This window comes from Pteropus alecto, unplaced genomic scaffold (assembly GCF_000325575.1).
Source record: "Pteropus alecto unplaced genomic scaffold, ASM32557v1 scaffold118, whole genome shotgun sequence".
Taxonomy (NCBI): domain Eukaryota; kingdom Metazoa; phylum Chordata; class Mammalia; order Chiroptera; family Pteropodidae; genus Pteropus; species Pteropus alecto.
The window spans coordinates 2053921-2070871 of NW_006440654.1; the positions used below are offsets into that span (position 1 = coordinate 2053921).

A 16951-nucleotide genomic window follows, 5' to 3' on the forward strand; every position below is an offset into this window, starting at 1 on the left:
CTGTCGTGGTCACGCTGCGAAAGTCAGGAGACAGCCATGGGACGTTTTAAGCCATGCAGAAATCCAGAAACTCAACTACAAGTGAACAGTGGCTTGAAGCCTCTGTGTGTCTCACACAGGCATAAGCTCTGAGGATGGGCCTAAAACGTCGACTTGAAAAGCGACATGGACTATGAATGTAAAATGACCCAGAAATGCACTACGATCTGAAGGGGCTGGAATCCTCACAAGCTGGCTGTGGCCAAACCCTAATATGAATCTGCAGCACTTATTCGACTTCGGGGGCAAATTTTAAAAAGCACTTGGCTGATGCCTGATAATCGTCTGCCACATTTTCTGAAATCCCTACCAGGTTTCAGGACGTTCGGCTGTTTTCATGGGCTGGTACGATGGGTGCCTGTGTTTGCTCGATGGCAGTCTGGAAGCTGGAAGGCAATACCAAAGCCACCTGAGACAGAAGAGGGTCACTACCTCCCTCACACCAGTTACCCGGGGAATGAAGGGGGGACCCAGACCAGAACCTCGGCGGCCACGTGCACAGAGAGCCACTTTCCTGCAAGCTCCCACTTGTCACACGCAACGCTCTTCAGGCCCAAGGCCCCGGGCGCGGGTCTGTGTGTTCAGCGGCGGGCGCGCGGTGCCGACGGGGGCTGCCTGGCCCCAAACACTGCAGGTCAGCTGCAGGGTCTTTGGGCCAAGGATTAAAAGATGCCAAGACAACACAGATTTCTGACACGGTCCAACACTGCTGCTGACACACACCGTCTGTCCGGGCGACACACGCCATGCCACACGGCCAGTGACGGGGGCGCCGACGCGCAAGCTCCCTTAGAGGCGGGCAAGAAAGGAATTCGGCAGAGACTGCTGAGTGGCTTTCCGCCTGCTCATCAGCGGCCAGCGGCCACCTGTGTGAGAGCTGACGGACGCCTCCTGTGACAGCGTCCTGCATGGCCAGGAGCCGGGGCTCTGAGAGAGGCTCTCTGTGCGGCAGGAAAATTCAAACGGGGCCCGATGACCTAACGGAGGCTCCTTCAGAGGTGCGGGGCCGCGCCAAGAAGGCTGACCAGAGTCGGCTCAAAGGACCAGGGCGCCGCAGAGACCGAGAAGGCGGCCCTGCCACAGGCCACGAGAACAAGCAGAGGCCGACGAGCCCGCCCGTGCCAACGCCCAGAGGGGCATGACACATCCAATGTGCCAGAGAACCGTGAAGCACGCCGGAGAACAACTATGCCGGTTACTGTGAACTGACCGCAGATCAAAGACGTGGGGGCAGAGCACGGAGGGGTCCTGGTGCCCCGAGACCCGAGCAGACACGGTGCAGGGTGAGCTTGTGGATGCGGGACTCATGGCAAGGACGGAGGGGTGGGGGAGGGGGGAAGCAAGGCCCCGGCCGTGGAAGGGACGAGGGCCTTTCCCTTCAGGGTCCCCCATCTGTGGTGTGGCGATGCGGGGGCAGCCTGGGCCCCTGCGGGCCTCACAGACCTGGGACCTACAGAGCTCACAGGCCTAAGTGACAGGCCGAAGCTCACGGACACACCGTTCCCTGGCCGGAGGGTCTGGGGGCACCATGCCTGTGGCGGTGCCTGTCCAGGCCCCCAGGGCACGTCTCTCTCGCGCTCAGCCTCACACCAGCCCACCATCTGCACCCCACCTGCTCCTGGCATCTCCTCCGTGCCAGGCAGTGACGCAGCGGACTTACGCGAGTCCGCACAGACCCCGAATCACCCCTCACCATTCACGGTCCTCGTGCTTCCTTGCCGGGAAGTACAGGCGCCACCCCGAGGCCCGCGGGCCACTCTGGGAGAGCCAGGGCCAGCAAGAAAGGCTCCGTGGGAACACGCCCCCGACATCACAGCTGCCCCCGGGGCCTCACCAGTGCCTGGCCGGTTCCATACCTGATTAGGACGGCTTCAGGCTTCGCTCGGGTAGAAGAAGGGCCTGCGGCAGAAACTAGAGATTTCTGTGCATTTCACCCAAGAACCCCAGCACCGGGCAGCCACGGGCTGGGCCCACAGGGGCCAGAGGCTGACGGGCTCCTTCGGGGCAGCCGGCAGGGAGGGCTCTGTCCCGAGAGACAGTCGCTTACGCCCTCGAGTTCAGCTCGCCCACAGGCGAGGCGAATGCCCAATGCCAACTCTCAAGGAGCCTCGAAGCCGCTGTGCTCTGGGGACCCGGGACTGGGGAAGAGCCTGTCGCCAGCTGAGCCTGGGACTCTGCGGAGACAGGGGCCGAAGGAGGGTTCTGAATGAACACGTGGGACAGCTGGAACTGCCCATAAATCACGGCACCCGACAGCAAGAACGCCACCCAGCCGGAGGCAGGCGGGAACCCGCCCACAGGCGGCCCTTGTGTTCCCCAACGTGCTGACAGATGGCTGAGCAGCCGCGGGATGGACAGAGCTAAGGTGCTGGCTGCAGTGAGACCACGGACTCGGGGAGAGGTTGAGAAGGGGCTGTGTGGCACGGGCTGTGCCCCAGGAGCTGGGCAGCCCTCAGCCTCCAGGAACCGGAGGAGCCAACGGGCCGACCAGGGTCCTCAAATGCCCCCGGTCCTCCTCCCTGGAGCCACAGGAGCCACAGCACCATGGGGGCGGAATGCCCCCAGGACGGACTGACAATAAAGGCCACCGCACCTGCAACACCTGGGGGCTGCTGTCCCAGGCTGTCGCTCTCCTCCAGGAGCCCTGTGCCCCTCGCCTGGGCAGCATGTCCCCATGCCCTACACACTGACCCCAACCTGGGAAGCTGGCCCAGCCCCCCACAGGCAGGAGATGTAGGTGCCCTGTGGGGAGCTCATCATAGTCAGGGCCTGCCCACGGCATCTATTGGGGACACTCTGTCACACCTCATTGGCCAATGGCCGCCCCCTTCCTGGGGGAGGCAAGCCGTCCCTGGGGGACAGCAGGGGACACGCCGGACCCGGCAGTGCTACCCTGCCCCTCAGGGTGGCCTTTCCGAGCTCAGCTGGCCACGTGTGCCCACCCTGGGGCCCCTGCTGAGCGGCACCCTCCCACCTGGCTAGATCAGTCCCCAAAGTGCTACCTGGGAAGGGGGCGTGCTCTCTGGGGGTCCCAAAGACCCGGAGTCAGGGAGCGTACCGGGCACCACAGCTGGCTGGAAGGGGAGAGCCCGGCACGACGCGCGGCGAGGCCCCCACGGCTCCCTGGGGATTCAGGGCGAGGCCCCCACTGACCACCTGGCCTGACCCCCGGGGCCTGCCCACCCCTTGCGGCCGTGCCCTGCCTCCCCGCCTCCCCACCTCCCTTTTCTCGGGGACAGCAGGCCCAGAGCCCCCCGGGGCCGAGGGGGTGTTCCCCTCACATGGGGGAGGGGAAAGGGGAGAAGAAACGCCTCAGCTGAAGCCGCAGGTCCCCAACACCACTCGGCCACGCTTGCTGTCCCCTGGACACGCTGCCGCCACGCCTCACGTGACATCTACCTGGACGACAGACGACCTCCACAGGCTTCCCCAAGGTCGCGCCCTGAGGCTCAGGCGACGTTGGGGCTGGGCAGGCATTCAACAAACGCCACTGCAAACCCCTAACCCAGGGGTGGCCTGGGGATTCAGGGCGAGGCCCCCACTGACCACCTGGCCTGACCCCCGGGGCCTGCCCACCCCTTGCGGCCGTGCCCTGCCTCCCCGCCTCCCCACCTCCCTTTTCTCGGGGACAGCAGGCCCAGAGCCCCCCGGGGCCGAGGGGGTGTTCCCCTCACACGGGGGAGGGGAAAGGGGAGAAGAAACGCCTCAGCTGAAGCCGCGGGTCCCCAACACCGCTCGGCCACGCTCGCTGTCCCCTGGACACGCTGCCGCCATGCCTCACGTGACATCTGCCTGGACGACAGACGACCTCCACAGGCTTCCCCGAGGTCGCGCCCCGAGGCTCAGGCGACGTTGGGGCTGGACAGGCATTCGACAAACGCCACTGCAAACCCCTAACCCAGGGGTGGCCGGGCTGACCCCGGAGGAGGAAGGGGCCCCCTTCCGTGAGCTGTTCCAGCTCACGACACAGAGGAGCAACCGTCCAGCGATGCGGCCACGACGAGCGTGATTCCTGTGAAGGACGTGGGAACGGAGGCGCGTGTGAGCAGAGCCAGGTGCCGGGGAGTGTGCCGGGCCGGGCGCCGCGACCTCAGGCTGGCACGCCCGCTGTGTGCCCCGGCTCAGTCTGCATGACAGAGGCCCACAGACTGGGTGGCCCGAACGACGGGAACGCATTTCCTCACAGTTCTGGGGCCAGAAGGGCTGGCTCCTTCTGAGGCCTTTGTCCCTGGCTTGTAGACAGCCACCATCCTGTCTCCTCCCCGTAACCTCACATGGTCGTCCCTCTGTGTGTGTGTGTGTGTGTATGTGTGTGTGTGTCACCTCGCATGGTCGTCCCTCTGTGTGTGTGTGTGTGTCCTGATCTCTTCTTCCAAAGACACCGGTCACACTGGATCGAGACCCGACCTGCCTGATCTCTTCTTCTAAAGACACCGGTCACACTGGATCGAGACCCGACCTGACGATCTCATTTACCTCAATCACCTCCGTAAAGACCCCAGTCCACATTCGAAGGTTCTGGGGGTGAGGACTTCAATATACAGATGGGGGGCGGGGGTGTGGGTGACAATTTAGCCCATAACATTCACACATACGCACATTTTTTAATAAGTCAGAATTGAGACTCCAGTGGAAGTTTTATGTCCTATTGTTTTTATATACAGCCTGGTCACACTGTCACATATGGAAAAAGAATTCTTTATGAAACCGTGTTTAAGGCTGCTTAGAAATCAGCGCACTACACGGGTCTAAACTAACTCCACGCTGGACACCGGGCTGCTCCGAGCCTCTACGAGAACCGGCGCCCCCACGAGGAATGTGTCACACGAACGCGTCCTTGAGCCAAGGAGGCACCGGCGCTTTCGGTGAGCCCCGAAGCACTCCCCAGAAAGGCTGTCTCACCGCACGATTACGGGGTGTCAATCTCGCCTCACCTGAAAAGCACTATTATCTTTTTTAATCTTCGCTAATTTGAAAGACAAAAATAGAGCTGCATTATTGGTTCGATCTGCATTTTCATTACTTGTGAAGCTAGACTTTTCCTTGGTTTATCCGTCATTTGTGTTCCCTACTTTGTAACCTCTCTGCTTATTTCCAAAAAGAATTTTTTAACTATATATTTGCTTTTCACCAACCTCGGGAATGGTTCCTAAAGATAAATGACTACCACAAAAAGCGCGCACACGTGGCAGGTTGATTCTGAAATGTCACAGCCAACGGTCCAGAATGCTTAAGCAGCTGCCGATCAAAGCAAGCACTTCCAGTCAATCTGAAGATGATTGGAATTACAATACTGTTCCAGGGTGGCTGGAAAATAATTCATTTTGTTGACCTTTCTTATTCAAGTCCACATTAGTGTACTTTTAATCAAATATATCAATATGTATTAATTAACCCTGCTTCGAGTAAGTCACAATTAACAAACCACTTCAATAATAAATCAAAAAAATCATAATTGGTGTTTTAAGTTTTCATAAGTAACGTGCCGCGTAACGCTAGACTGAATATCGTCTCGGCGCACGTGATTACCCCGCAGCAGACCCCACAGCGCATCCCTCACTCTTACTAGACTCATAAAATATGCTTCCAAAATGAGGAAAAATAGCTGTCAAGAACCACATCTTATTATTCAACTATTAGACTTTCTTAATCATCAATCAGTTTAATTGCTCCTGACAAGGGTTATAAATAACATTTTGTGGTTCAATAAAATACTACGGGGTAACCCCTTCGCTCCCAGAGCTGATCAGACAGCCCCAGCCCCTCGGCCATCCGTGGGTGCAGCGGGCTTCACTGGGATTCAGCCATTTCCATTTCAATTGGGTGTGACAGTCAGAAGCATTTTGCTAATTTATGCAAAATATGTGGAAAAAAGTCGCTGTATTATAGTGCACAGTAATATTTTCAATTAGATCTCTAATAGGTGGATGACCCATTTCACTCTGGTCCAGCTGAATAAAGACGTTACTATCCAACTGTGTGCAGCTGCTGTGGATTCTGTCCCCTCCTCCAAAACAGTCACCCGGTGTCCCCAGCCCCTGTCCTCTGCTGCGGGCCTGGGGCTGCAGCAGACGCTGAGGAGCTTGCCCTTCCAGGCCCTTGAACTTGAGAGATGATTGTGAGGAAAGGCGGGACTCAAGGATGCCTGCGGTACTTCCCTTTATTGAGCGCGACCCCCATGCCATGCGCCGGGCTGCCGGCGACACTTCTCAGCAGGCCTGGGGCAGGGGGCAGTCTGTTCGCACGCTCGCACACCCCTTTCTTCTTCCCCTTGGTGATGGCTGCACAGCTGCTGTAACTGAGCAGCTGTGCGGGTGTCTGTGTCAGCCCTGCCCCTTCCTGAAGACGTGCAGGCCTGGAAGGTCTGGAGAGTGACGCCCAACAGAGTCACCTAACGGATGCCCGAGGCACACAGCACGCTGGCCTCCAAGGCAGGGAAGCCCACCCCGCTGGAGCGGGGAGGTCCAGGAAGGCTTCACGGAGGAGGGAGCCCAGTGACCTGGGCCTGAATGATTAACGAGCAAAGCTCTGCAGACGCACACAGCAAGCGCCTCGCTCTGCTGGCAACGCGCTCTCCCACAGCGCCCTCCGTCCCCAGGGCGGAGCCCGAGCCCTGCGGCCCGGCCCGCCAGCTCTCTACGCTGAGGTCCCTCTGGCCTGACTCAGCCCCTGCCGCTCGCCAGCAGATACCCTCGTGGTCACTGCGGGCTGCGGGCCTCTCGCGGTGTGCCTGGTCGGCCTCGCAGGCCCTCCCCCTCCCCCACCGAGGTCCTCCCCGGCTCGGGTGCCCTGCACACGGCTCACGGGCCAGAGCAGACCCCACATCTCGCTCAGCGCGCGTCTGCCTGCAATCCGCTCCCAGACAGTGGGGGCCTCGGGGACGCTGCAGGAACCCAGGGCCTCACATGGCGCTCAGCCCAGACGGGACACCCAGGGATGTCTATGGGAGAGGCGGGCAGGCGGACACACGCGTGGAAAGATCGAACGCTTACCCAGGGCTTTCTGGCTCCAAGGTGTTTTCCGTTCCGTCACGTCCGTGGGGTTTTGTTGCTTTTAATACAGCTGTGCCTGGGGAATGGGGTTTTAGTCAAAGGACGTAGGCTGAACAGAGGCCTACAGGCTGGGACAACCAGGAACAGGGTCTGAGGACCATGGGCAGAGCTGAGTGGGGAGGGGCTCAAGGCGGGAACGGCCAGGGCTCCGTGGTGGCACTCTGTATCCGAATCGGGAGGTCACAGGAAGCCACACACCGCACTCTGAAATGACACTTCAGGGCTGTGCTTTAAAAAGATGAGCCCAGCAGTGGGAACCCATCGGGGGTGGGTGCGAGCCACAGCCCTGGCCTTGAACGGGAAAATCTAATCTGGGCAAAACTCCAAGTCATTAATTCACTGATATGCACTGAGCACAACGCAACCCAGAAAGCTTTCATGAGCCAACCGCAGCGCCAGGCACCTGCCACGCATCGCGCTCCTTAAACCCTACCCAGAGCAAACAGCAGCTGCTCTCACCTGTAAACCAGGTGAGACGACAAACGCAGCAAGGCCACAGGACGTGTGCAAAGTCACACAGCCTGTGAAGAGTTGAGCAGGGGCCCTCACACCTGCGTGCGCTCTGCCACGGTGACGGCGTTTACCCAGGCTAGGTGAGCCCAGTCGGACTCTGGAGTTTCTGCAAAGGCTAAGTTCCATCAGCAGTGGCGGGAAGGCAGGCTGGATCAGGCCTTCGGGGCTCTGCCCGCTCCTGGCCAAGCAGCCTTGAGCAGATGAGTTCACCTCCCAGACCCTCGGCTTCTTTACCTACAGACTGTGAAAAACACCGCTTCCCTCTGCAGGTGGCGAGGAGGGCTAGGCCCACGCCGAGCCAAGCTTAGCAAAGCGCCTGACGTAAGGAAACACTCAGTAAACGTTAACACTGAAACTGACTAACTTCTACGGAATTCCAGCAAATTCTAAGAAGCGGAACAAAATAATAATCACGGCAAATGGCCCACAGAAACGAAGCAGAACGAGAGAGCGGATGACATTTATGTACTCGAAGAAAAAAGTGTCAGCCCAGAATTCTATACGCAGTAAAAATATGTGCCACGAAAAGAGGAAATAAACATTTTTTCAGACAAACACTACATTACAAGAAATGCTGAAGAAAGTTCTTCAGGCAGCGGGAGCATGGTACCAGGTGGAAATACAGAGCTACGTAAAGAAATGAGGAAGACAGGTAACGGTAAAAATGAAGGTAAATGTAAAAGGCTTTTTTCCTTATCTTTCCTTTTTTTGTGTTCTTATTTATTTTTCAATTACAGTTGACGTTCAATATCATTTGGTGTTAGTCTCAGACATACAGCACAGTGTTTAGTCATTTACGTAACTTACAAAGTGGTCCCTCTGATTACTCCAGCCCTCGCCGGGCGCTGTGCGTACTCACTGCACTGCTGACCATCTTCCCCGTGCCGTGTTTACATCTCTGTGCTTATTTTGTACCTACCAATTTGTACTTCTTTATCTCTTCACCTTTTTCACCCCATCCCCTCAACCCCCAATCCATCTAGCAATCACTGGTTTGTTCTCTGAATCTGTGAGTCTGTTTCTGTTTTGTTTGTTCATTTATATTGTTCTGTAGGTTCCACGTGTAAGTGAAATTATATGGTATTTGTCTTTCTCTGTCTGACTCATTTCACGTGGCGTAATACCCTCAAGGTCCATGCGCGTTGTCGCAAATGGTTGAGGTTTCATTCTTTTCTACGGCCAAGTAATATTCCATTGCATGTGTCTACCACGACTTTATCCAGACGTGTATTGATAAACATGTAGGGGGCTTCCGTATCTTGGCTATTATAAATAACGCCGCGATGAACATCAACAGGGCTGCCATATATCTTTTCGAATTAGTGGTTTGCATTTCTTTGGATAAGTAGCCAGAAGTGGCTGCTCGGTAGTAAGGTGGTTCTATTTTTAACTTGGTGAGGAACCTCCATACAGTTTTCCACAATGGCTGCACAAATTTACGTTCCCGCCAGCAGTGTGTGAGGGCTCCTTTCCCCACACGACCTAACACTTGTTATTATTTGTCCTGCTGGTGATGGCCATTCTGACAGGTGTGAGGTGACAGCTCGCTGTGGTTTAAATTTGCATTTCTCTGACGATCAGTGATGTTGAGCACCTTTTCATGTCTATTGGCCATCTGTATGTACTCTTTGGAGAAATGTCTATTCAAGTCCTCGGCCCACTTTTTAAGTGGATTATTTGTTTTTCTCACGTTAATTTGTATGCGTTCTCTATAAATTTTGGACATTAACCCCTGCCAGATATCACTGGTGAATATTTTCTCACATTCCACGGTCTGTCTTTCTGTTTTGTTGGTTTCCTTAGCTGTGCAAAATCTTTTTGGTGTGACGTAATCCCATTTGTTTATTTTCCCTTTTGTTTCCCTTGCCCGAGGGGATATATCAGAAAAAAAGATTACTGAGAACAATGTCAGAGTTTCCTGCCTCTGTTTTCTTCTCAGAGTTTTACATTACGGTTTGGGGTCTTACAATCAAGTCTTCAACGCACTTTGAGTTTGTTCTTGCACGTGGTGGAAGCGAGTGGTCTCGTTTCATTCTATTTTGCATGTATCTGTCTAGTTTTCCCAGCGCCATTCAGTGAACAGGCTTCTTTACCCCACTGTGCGTCCTGCCTCCTCTGTCATATATGACTGACCACATGGGCCGCCACCGAACACCTGGGCACTGTCTGTGCCTGAGGCCTGCGGCGCCCACCGAACCCCTATCATACACAGGCCGGGTCCACAGCCGAAGGGGACCCAGAAGGACACCCGTCCCCACAGGCCAGGCCTCTGACCTGGCAGGATGCATCTGTGCCCACCAGGACTTTGTGCCTTTCCTCCATCAGCCATCGCACGGTGAAGCACCAGCTCTGCCATCCTGCCCTGACCCCACAGCTGCAGAGTCATCGCAGATGTGAGCCAGCCCGCAGGGCTCAGATTCTCGAAGGGGAGACAGAAGGTAAATCACTAGGACCACTAAAGGGCTGCAGGTGACGGTCCCAGGAGACCAGGCACCGGGGTCAGCCCTTCCTGGGTGACAAACAAGGTGATGAGCAGTCACACGAAAGCCATTTGGTCCAACAGCACCTGGAGAGTCCCTGTCCTGGGCCAGGGCCGGGACAAGTATGTAGATGCCAAGACAAAGAAGCCACCGCCACCACTCACGGTGCCAAGGGCCCAGTGACAATCGTGGGGGCTCCCTGGACAGACGAACGGTGAGGAAATGCTAGCGGGGACCAGGGGTGGCAAGGCCAGGAGCCAACCAAGGAGAAAGCTTTGGAGGAGGGAGCGGCTGAAGACGGACACGTGAGCTGTGAAGCGTCAAGGGCATGCAGGGTGGTCACCGGAGACCTGAACCAGAGCACTCTCATGGAGCCTCTGGTGGCATCTGCCACCGGACGTCCACGTGCCCTGTGCTGAGCAGCTCAGCAGAACACACCCAGCTTTCAAAACTGACGACGAGCTTCCTCTCGTCACCCCCTGCTCTCAATGCGGTCATTGTTCCAGCTCCCGAAGCCACGTCACCGCAGGCGAAATGAACGGGGAAGGGGCAAGCCGCCATTTCTCTTCTGCAGCACGGCCTCCCGGGTCACCGCCTGCACGTCCCCAGGGTCTGGCGCGTCAGGACACCTAAAGAAAAGACGCTGCCTCCTAAAGAAAGCTCTGCATTCAGGCCCCGGGCTCCGAGCAGCACAAATCCACTGGCTGTAAATCAGGTTTATGCACTTTGTATGACTCTGAAAGAAAAAGGCCATCCGTCGCCGCCGAGATGCGGCCCACTGCACGCTCCTGCTGTAACTGGACAGCCGACAAAAGGCACTGGGCCCTAATGACAACATGATCGAACAGTCAAGCTCCGTGGGCACAGAACCGGCACCAAAGGCTGGTGACAGCCCCCCTACCCCTGGCTGAGCGCAGCACGGCCGTCCACTCGCTGTCCCCACGCCCACACCCACGCCGCCCCGGGAGGTACCGTGGCCCCGTGATCACTCTGGATATAGACAGCACGTGAACCGCGAAGCCCGCGGCGAAGGCCCGGGTCAGGCGCTGCTGCCTGGCCCCGAAAGTGCTGTTGCTTTAGAGCGTCCCTGTGTTTCATCGGCAAAATGGTGTGGTATTATTGCAATAATAATGATTTAAACAAATACCATTAGAGCTGTAATGACGATGTACATGTACTTGGTGATTTTATTTCAAAGACCTCGCAGCACTATAATGGACTCAGCCATTAACCTCCCGGTGGGAAAAACGTGGGAAGCATTGTCTCTGTTTTGCGGAGGGCGCGTCCGAGGCGGAGGAGCGAGTGGAAGGCGGGCCCAAGGCTGTCACAGGCACTGGGCTGTGCGCACCCACGAACGCACACGGGGCTCACGTGCACCCGCGAACGCACACGGGGCTCACGCGCACCCCCGATCGCGCACCCGCGAATGCACACAGGGCTCACGCGCACCCCTGACCGCGCACCCATGAACGCACACAGGGCTCACGCGCACCCGCGAACGCACACGGGGCTCACGCGCACCCCCGACCGCGCACCCGCGAACGCACATGGGGCTCACGCGCACCCTCGATCACACACCCGCGAACGCACACAGGGCTCACGCGCACCCCCGACGAACCCACGGCGGGGAAATCTACACGGAACGTGAGCGAGCGACACATCTGCAGAGCGTGCGACGGACCGAAGCCCCACTGGTGACCGGGGAGAGCGACAGCAGCATGACGGGGCTGGGATGCTTCGTGGCCCCTGCCGCTTCGTCCACACGCGTCGGGGAGACGCAGGACGTGTCGAAGGCGCTGTCCTCTGCTGTCAGCGTGGCGTCCACCCTCCTCCGTCACTTGCGTACATCCGCAAGGACCACTGCACTGAACGAAGCTGCCACCATCTTCGTCGCCTTGGTCCTCTGAACTTGCCGCCAAACTGTCCCTGAGCCCATACAGGAAATGAGGACAGAGACTCAGGGAACAGAGCGGGCTGGGACAGGAAGCGGGAGCCACCCGCCCTGGAGGACAGCCCTGCACTTCACGGTTGACACAAAGACCTCAGGGACAGCAAAGACAGAGCAACGCTGGATGTGTGGCATGTCCGGCAGGCGACAGGAGCGGTCACACCCAAGACCGAGCTCCCCGTGTCCCCGCAGTGGCAACTCCATCCTCCCTGTCAGCAAAGGCAAACCGCGAGGTCGTCCCCAGCCAACCTCTCTGTCGCCTCCATCCAACCCATCAGCAAACACACCCGCCCACGGCTGAGCCCCGCTGCCAGCCATCACCACCTCCCACCGGAGAGTCAGCCCAGAGACCTCAGCGGCCCCCAGGATCCACCTGACACGTACGCACTTCCCCATGAAAGACAGATGCTGTCAGCACCGCAGGAGACGGCCCGGGCTGGGGTCCTGGCACTGACATTCAGCAGCTTGAAGACCTGATCAACCGATCTCATCTCTTTGTGCCTCGATCTGCTGATCTGCAAACTGGGGATGAAAACAGCGCGGACTCCACGGGGTAGCGATCAAACAACAACTTCTGTAAACGCTCCTGGCACGAAGGGCTAAAAAGAAGTTAGCTGCTGCCACCACCTCGGCGCAACTAATGTCACTTTGCTGCTCCAGCTCCCAGCAATAACCTCCGAATGACTGACGACTGATGACGACCACTACCCCTCCTGAGATTCAAACTACCTAAGAGCGAAGAACAGGTCTCACAGGTCCCCATGTTCCAGCACCCCCGCCGTGTTTCATAAGTCTGCGGACTTGGACTAGAACAGGAAACAGACCAGAAGACAGGATTCCATTCTTACCAAATTCATGACCAAACCACAGATTCTGAAGAGGCTCCGTCGTAAAGTGTGGCTGCACCACTGTGACTACACTAAACGCCACTGAATTACACAGGTGACAAGGGAGGCGGGTTCCTGTCAGGCAGGGGGACAGGGAGGTAGGTGGATATACTGACGACCAGTCGATCGATGGATCCACAGAGAGATCAGGCCGAATGGGCGTGGGGAAGGCCGGTCTTGTGCCCCTCTCAGCCACGACGCCTGCTCCGTAAAGGCCAGCAGCGGCGTGGCCCACTACTCTGCACCGTGTCCTTGCCGGAGACCTTCAAAGCCTCCTCTACAAGACATGTTCATTCCCTGAGTTGGTCTCTGTTCACTTAGAATAACTGCAACTTTGTGTCACATGAAGAAAAACCACCAAAGCTGCTTTCCGCCCCGGCTGGGGACCACTGGGGCAGCTGCGTTCCAGGCCCGCGCCTTGGACTTCTGAGGATCGGCCCGAGGACAAACGCCACGGGAGGCCGTGAAGAGCAGCAGCGCCGCACGCTAGGCACGCAGCTCCCCGCAGACGCCCCTCTCGTCGTTACGCTCACTGCGATTAGCTCTGCCCTTTATAATTCACGTGCTCTGACACCTGCGAAATCGTCTGGCTCCTGCTCAACGCCACTTCCTGCTGCCATCAGTATGCCAGCTCCCTCCGCGCTGGGCCCCAGAAGCACGCGCTCTGCCACCGTGCGGTGCCGGGCGAGGGCTCCTCCGAGTGTGGGCTCCCCTACCTCCACCCAGCAGCCCACACCTCATCTTCAGAAGGAAGTTAATCTCACGTTCAGCCCCGAAATGAACTCACCGGTGACAGACACTTCATTTTTCCTCCATAATTCACTCACCCTCAAGGAAAAGTTTCATAAGTAATTAGACTGATTTGCCTTTCTATTTGGGACAGATCTGTTTAGAACAGCGAAGTCAGGGAAAGCGTGACTTCTCAGCAAGACGCCTTTGGGATGGCTGGAGCGAGCGCCCGTGGCGGGGGCCGGCACGCCACCGCCTCCCTGACTGACAGGCGGTACACAGATGACACGCAGAGGGCTTTGCGGGCACTTTCCGGATCCGAAAAGGCTTTTAAATATTAATGCGGCCTGAATCCTCGCGTACTATTCAATCCTGGCTACTGGAGCAAACAGCAGGTGGCTGGCGCCACGGCACAGCTAAGCAGCCGAGACGGTGGGACCGGGGCCGTTTCTGGTTGCCCACGACGGTCCTTGAAACTTCCCCAGAGAAGCAGACTGCAGTGGGACAGCTTGGGGCCGAGGAGTCAATAAGACATCTTTCTAAAGAATGGAAAAAAACACCTCAAGACAAAGTTAAGACAAAAAAAGCACAACAAACAGACACCCTGTGCCCGGCACCTCAGGCGAACGGCACGCGAGGCAGGAAGGACGGAGCGAACCGCGGCTCCACCCACCCCTCCCAGGCCTGGGGCCCCACCTGCAGGAAGGCCATGACCTTGGCCAAGGTGTTTCATCAGTGAGCCCCGTCTTCCCAGCTCTGATGTGGGGTCCCACTGGAGGTCAAACGCGCACAAACATTGGGAGCGGAGCCTGACACACCGGGAGTGGGCACTCTCGCGACGATGACGAGTCACTCCGGGTCTCGTTCCCTCCCAGGGACAGGGAAGGGGAGGGAGACGGGCCTTGGGCCCGGGCCCGGGCCCAGGTCTTGCAAGCTAACTCTTCACAGCACCGAGTTTTAAATTGGAAAAACCACCAGGCTACCTGCAATGCACACACAGGCTCCAGCCCCACAGAGGAAGCGGCCCGCCCACGAAGCCCACCTCCGGCCCGGGCCAGCCACCAACTGCCAGGCCGCCAGTTCTGCTTGAGTTCAGGAAGGGGACATGAAGCCTTTCTGCCACCCACTGTCTTAGTACAGCCAAGGACTATCTCTGCTTTCGGGAGCCTGGCCGTGTCTGAGGCAGGCAGAGTGCCCCTCCCAGCCCACCTGTCACTGCCCTGCGGAGCTGCCACTCCGGAAGGCTCTCCAACATGCCAGGGGACCACCAGGAGACGCCTCACTGACAGCTCCACGAACCCACGGCACGCCATGAAAAACGATCGCTGTTTGTCAACTGCGCCCAATAAGTCTTTTTTATGTTTATGTATTTTAAGTCATTTTAAAAATGATTTGTAGAATTAAGAATAAAATGTAAAGGAAACTTTGTTAAAAATTTTAATAAGATTTTAAGCATGAGGAACTTAATTTTCGCCCATACTTTCCTAGTTTTGACAATATAAAACAAGCCACGTCCTCTGAAAGCAAGAAGCGCTCCCTCGCCAACCCGTGACTGCACCTGGGTCTCTCCAACACCAACACCGTAGACACCGACGACAGGTCAGAGTCATCGCTGCAGTTTCCAGCCTGTCGTGACTTCTGGTTCGTCTGGCACCTGCACTGTCAAAAAGATCCTGACTCCAGATTCCAAATACATCTCTGACAAGCTCCACCTGGGTACTCCTGGCTCTTGCGCGTGCCTTCGGAATTCGATCTGTTTGAACTGCTGCAGCTTACCATTTCATGGAAGAGAGGACAGTCACCTCTGCCGCGGAACTGTGAAGGACGTTCAGACTGATGAACGCCGCGGGTGCTGAACGGCCCACACCGCGGGCTCTCGCCTCCGTTTCTACAGCTTCCCTCCGCCCCTCCCCATCGCCTCCCGAATACGTAGCTGCCTTCGGCATCGATCCATTGCGCCTCGCCTGATCCCCAGCACCATGACGGGGGAAAGAACGCTGCCACGTATCTTTTTAGCAGAAGGGGCTGGTCACCATCCTTGCCACGAAACGTCGTGGAGGGCGTCCCGCCTGGCGAATGACGAGCTAGATGAGAAACCGTATTTCCCTCGCGTTCCTGGAATCATGCCGCGCGCTCACTGATGCCTGAGCCCAAGCCCATCCTCTCCTATCTTCAGCTGAGGACCCGCAGCCTGAGAATTTGCTCATGTGAGGAATTTCACCACCATCAGCAGCATCTAGAGAGCCACGCCCCGTCTCTCTGTGGTCACCCTCCGATCCGTCTGATAATGGGCCAGAGCCTTCCTCTGCCAATTTTCCTCTCTTCGTCATTATGAATGGCAAACAAAAAATTCTAAATTCTCTACTGTGTTCAATAAAAGCTTCAAAAGAAAAAACTGCCAAAGATGTCCCCAGACTTCCTTTATACCTTCTTGAAAGATAATGGGATCATTTGGGAAACAATAAGAAAACTGAAGTATCATATAAAAGAGATGGTTTCTTTCACTGTTACATAATTCTTCTAGAAGATTCCATCTCTTACTCTTCGATTCTCATTATTTTAGTCTCTTTTTTTCTTTACCAAAATTAGGAATAATTAACGAGTAATGATGTAAATGATTCCTAGGAGAATAAAACGGCCAAATGTTTTAGATACAGAAAGAAATTAAAATCATTAAGATCTGATAATATGTCTTATAAAAAGATCCAATGAACTATAAGGTAGTTGCAAGATGGAAAAAATGTTATTCTATTTCGCAAAAATGAGTCGATTTTCTCCTTGATCTTTGAAGAACAGAATAAAAGTCATCTGATATCAACCTTCACAGAGTTTGAGATGTTCAAACAGGAAACTCAAAAACCGAAGTTGGGGCAAACGGATGCTCAGGGGTCCCTTCCTCAAAACCAAGAGAAAACAGAGAACACACCTGCGGCCTGAACAAAGCCCTCAGCCCTCTTTCACGAGTCCACCAAGGAATGCCACTCGTCCCCCAGCAAAGAAACCAAACGCTGCTTGTGAGGGGTGAGACGGTCACCTTGGGAGCAGCCCGCGTGCAGCCTGTCCGTCCACGGGGGGTCTCTGGGGGTCTCTGGGAGCGTGCTTTTCGTTAGCGAGTCTGTGTTTTAACACTTGAAAGATGCTTCGGGCCAAGGCGGGTGGCGTGTGAGTGGCAGGCGGATGACATACTCTTGCCAGGCCGGGAAGCGCTCCCGGCTGGAGTCCTGCTCCGCTGGGCCGTGTGTCCTCTGCAGGCTCTACGCAGGACGCTTGGTGCAGCCGAGTGGCTGACGGCCTCGTCCAGAG

At 56.5% G+C, this 16951-nt stretch overlaps 1 protein-coding gene across 9 annotated transcripts in view; it reads right to left on the reverse strand.

Moving 5' to 3' along the window:
• TBC1D22A (TBC1 domain family member 22A) overlaps nucleotides 1-16951 on the reverse strand; it is a 220408-nt gene that overhangs the window by 98536 nt on the left and 104921 nt on the right. For 4 of the 9 annotated variants that reach the window (XM_025051054.1, XM_025051057.1, XM_025051055.1 and 1 more), the window contains exon 9: nucleotides 7032-7107. The exons of the other annotated variants lie outside the window; for them this stretch is intronic. In XM_025051054.1, coding sequence (XP_024906822.1) covers nucleotides 7032-7107 — 76 coding nt within the window. The remainder of the gene's footprint in view (nucleotides 1-7031; nucleotides 7108-16951) is intronic. 9 annotated transcript variants of the gene reach the window in all.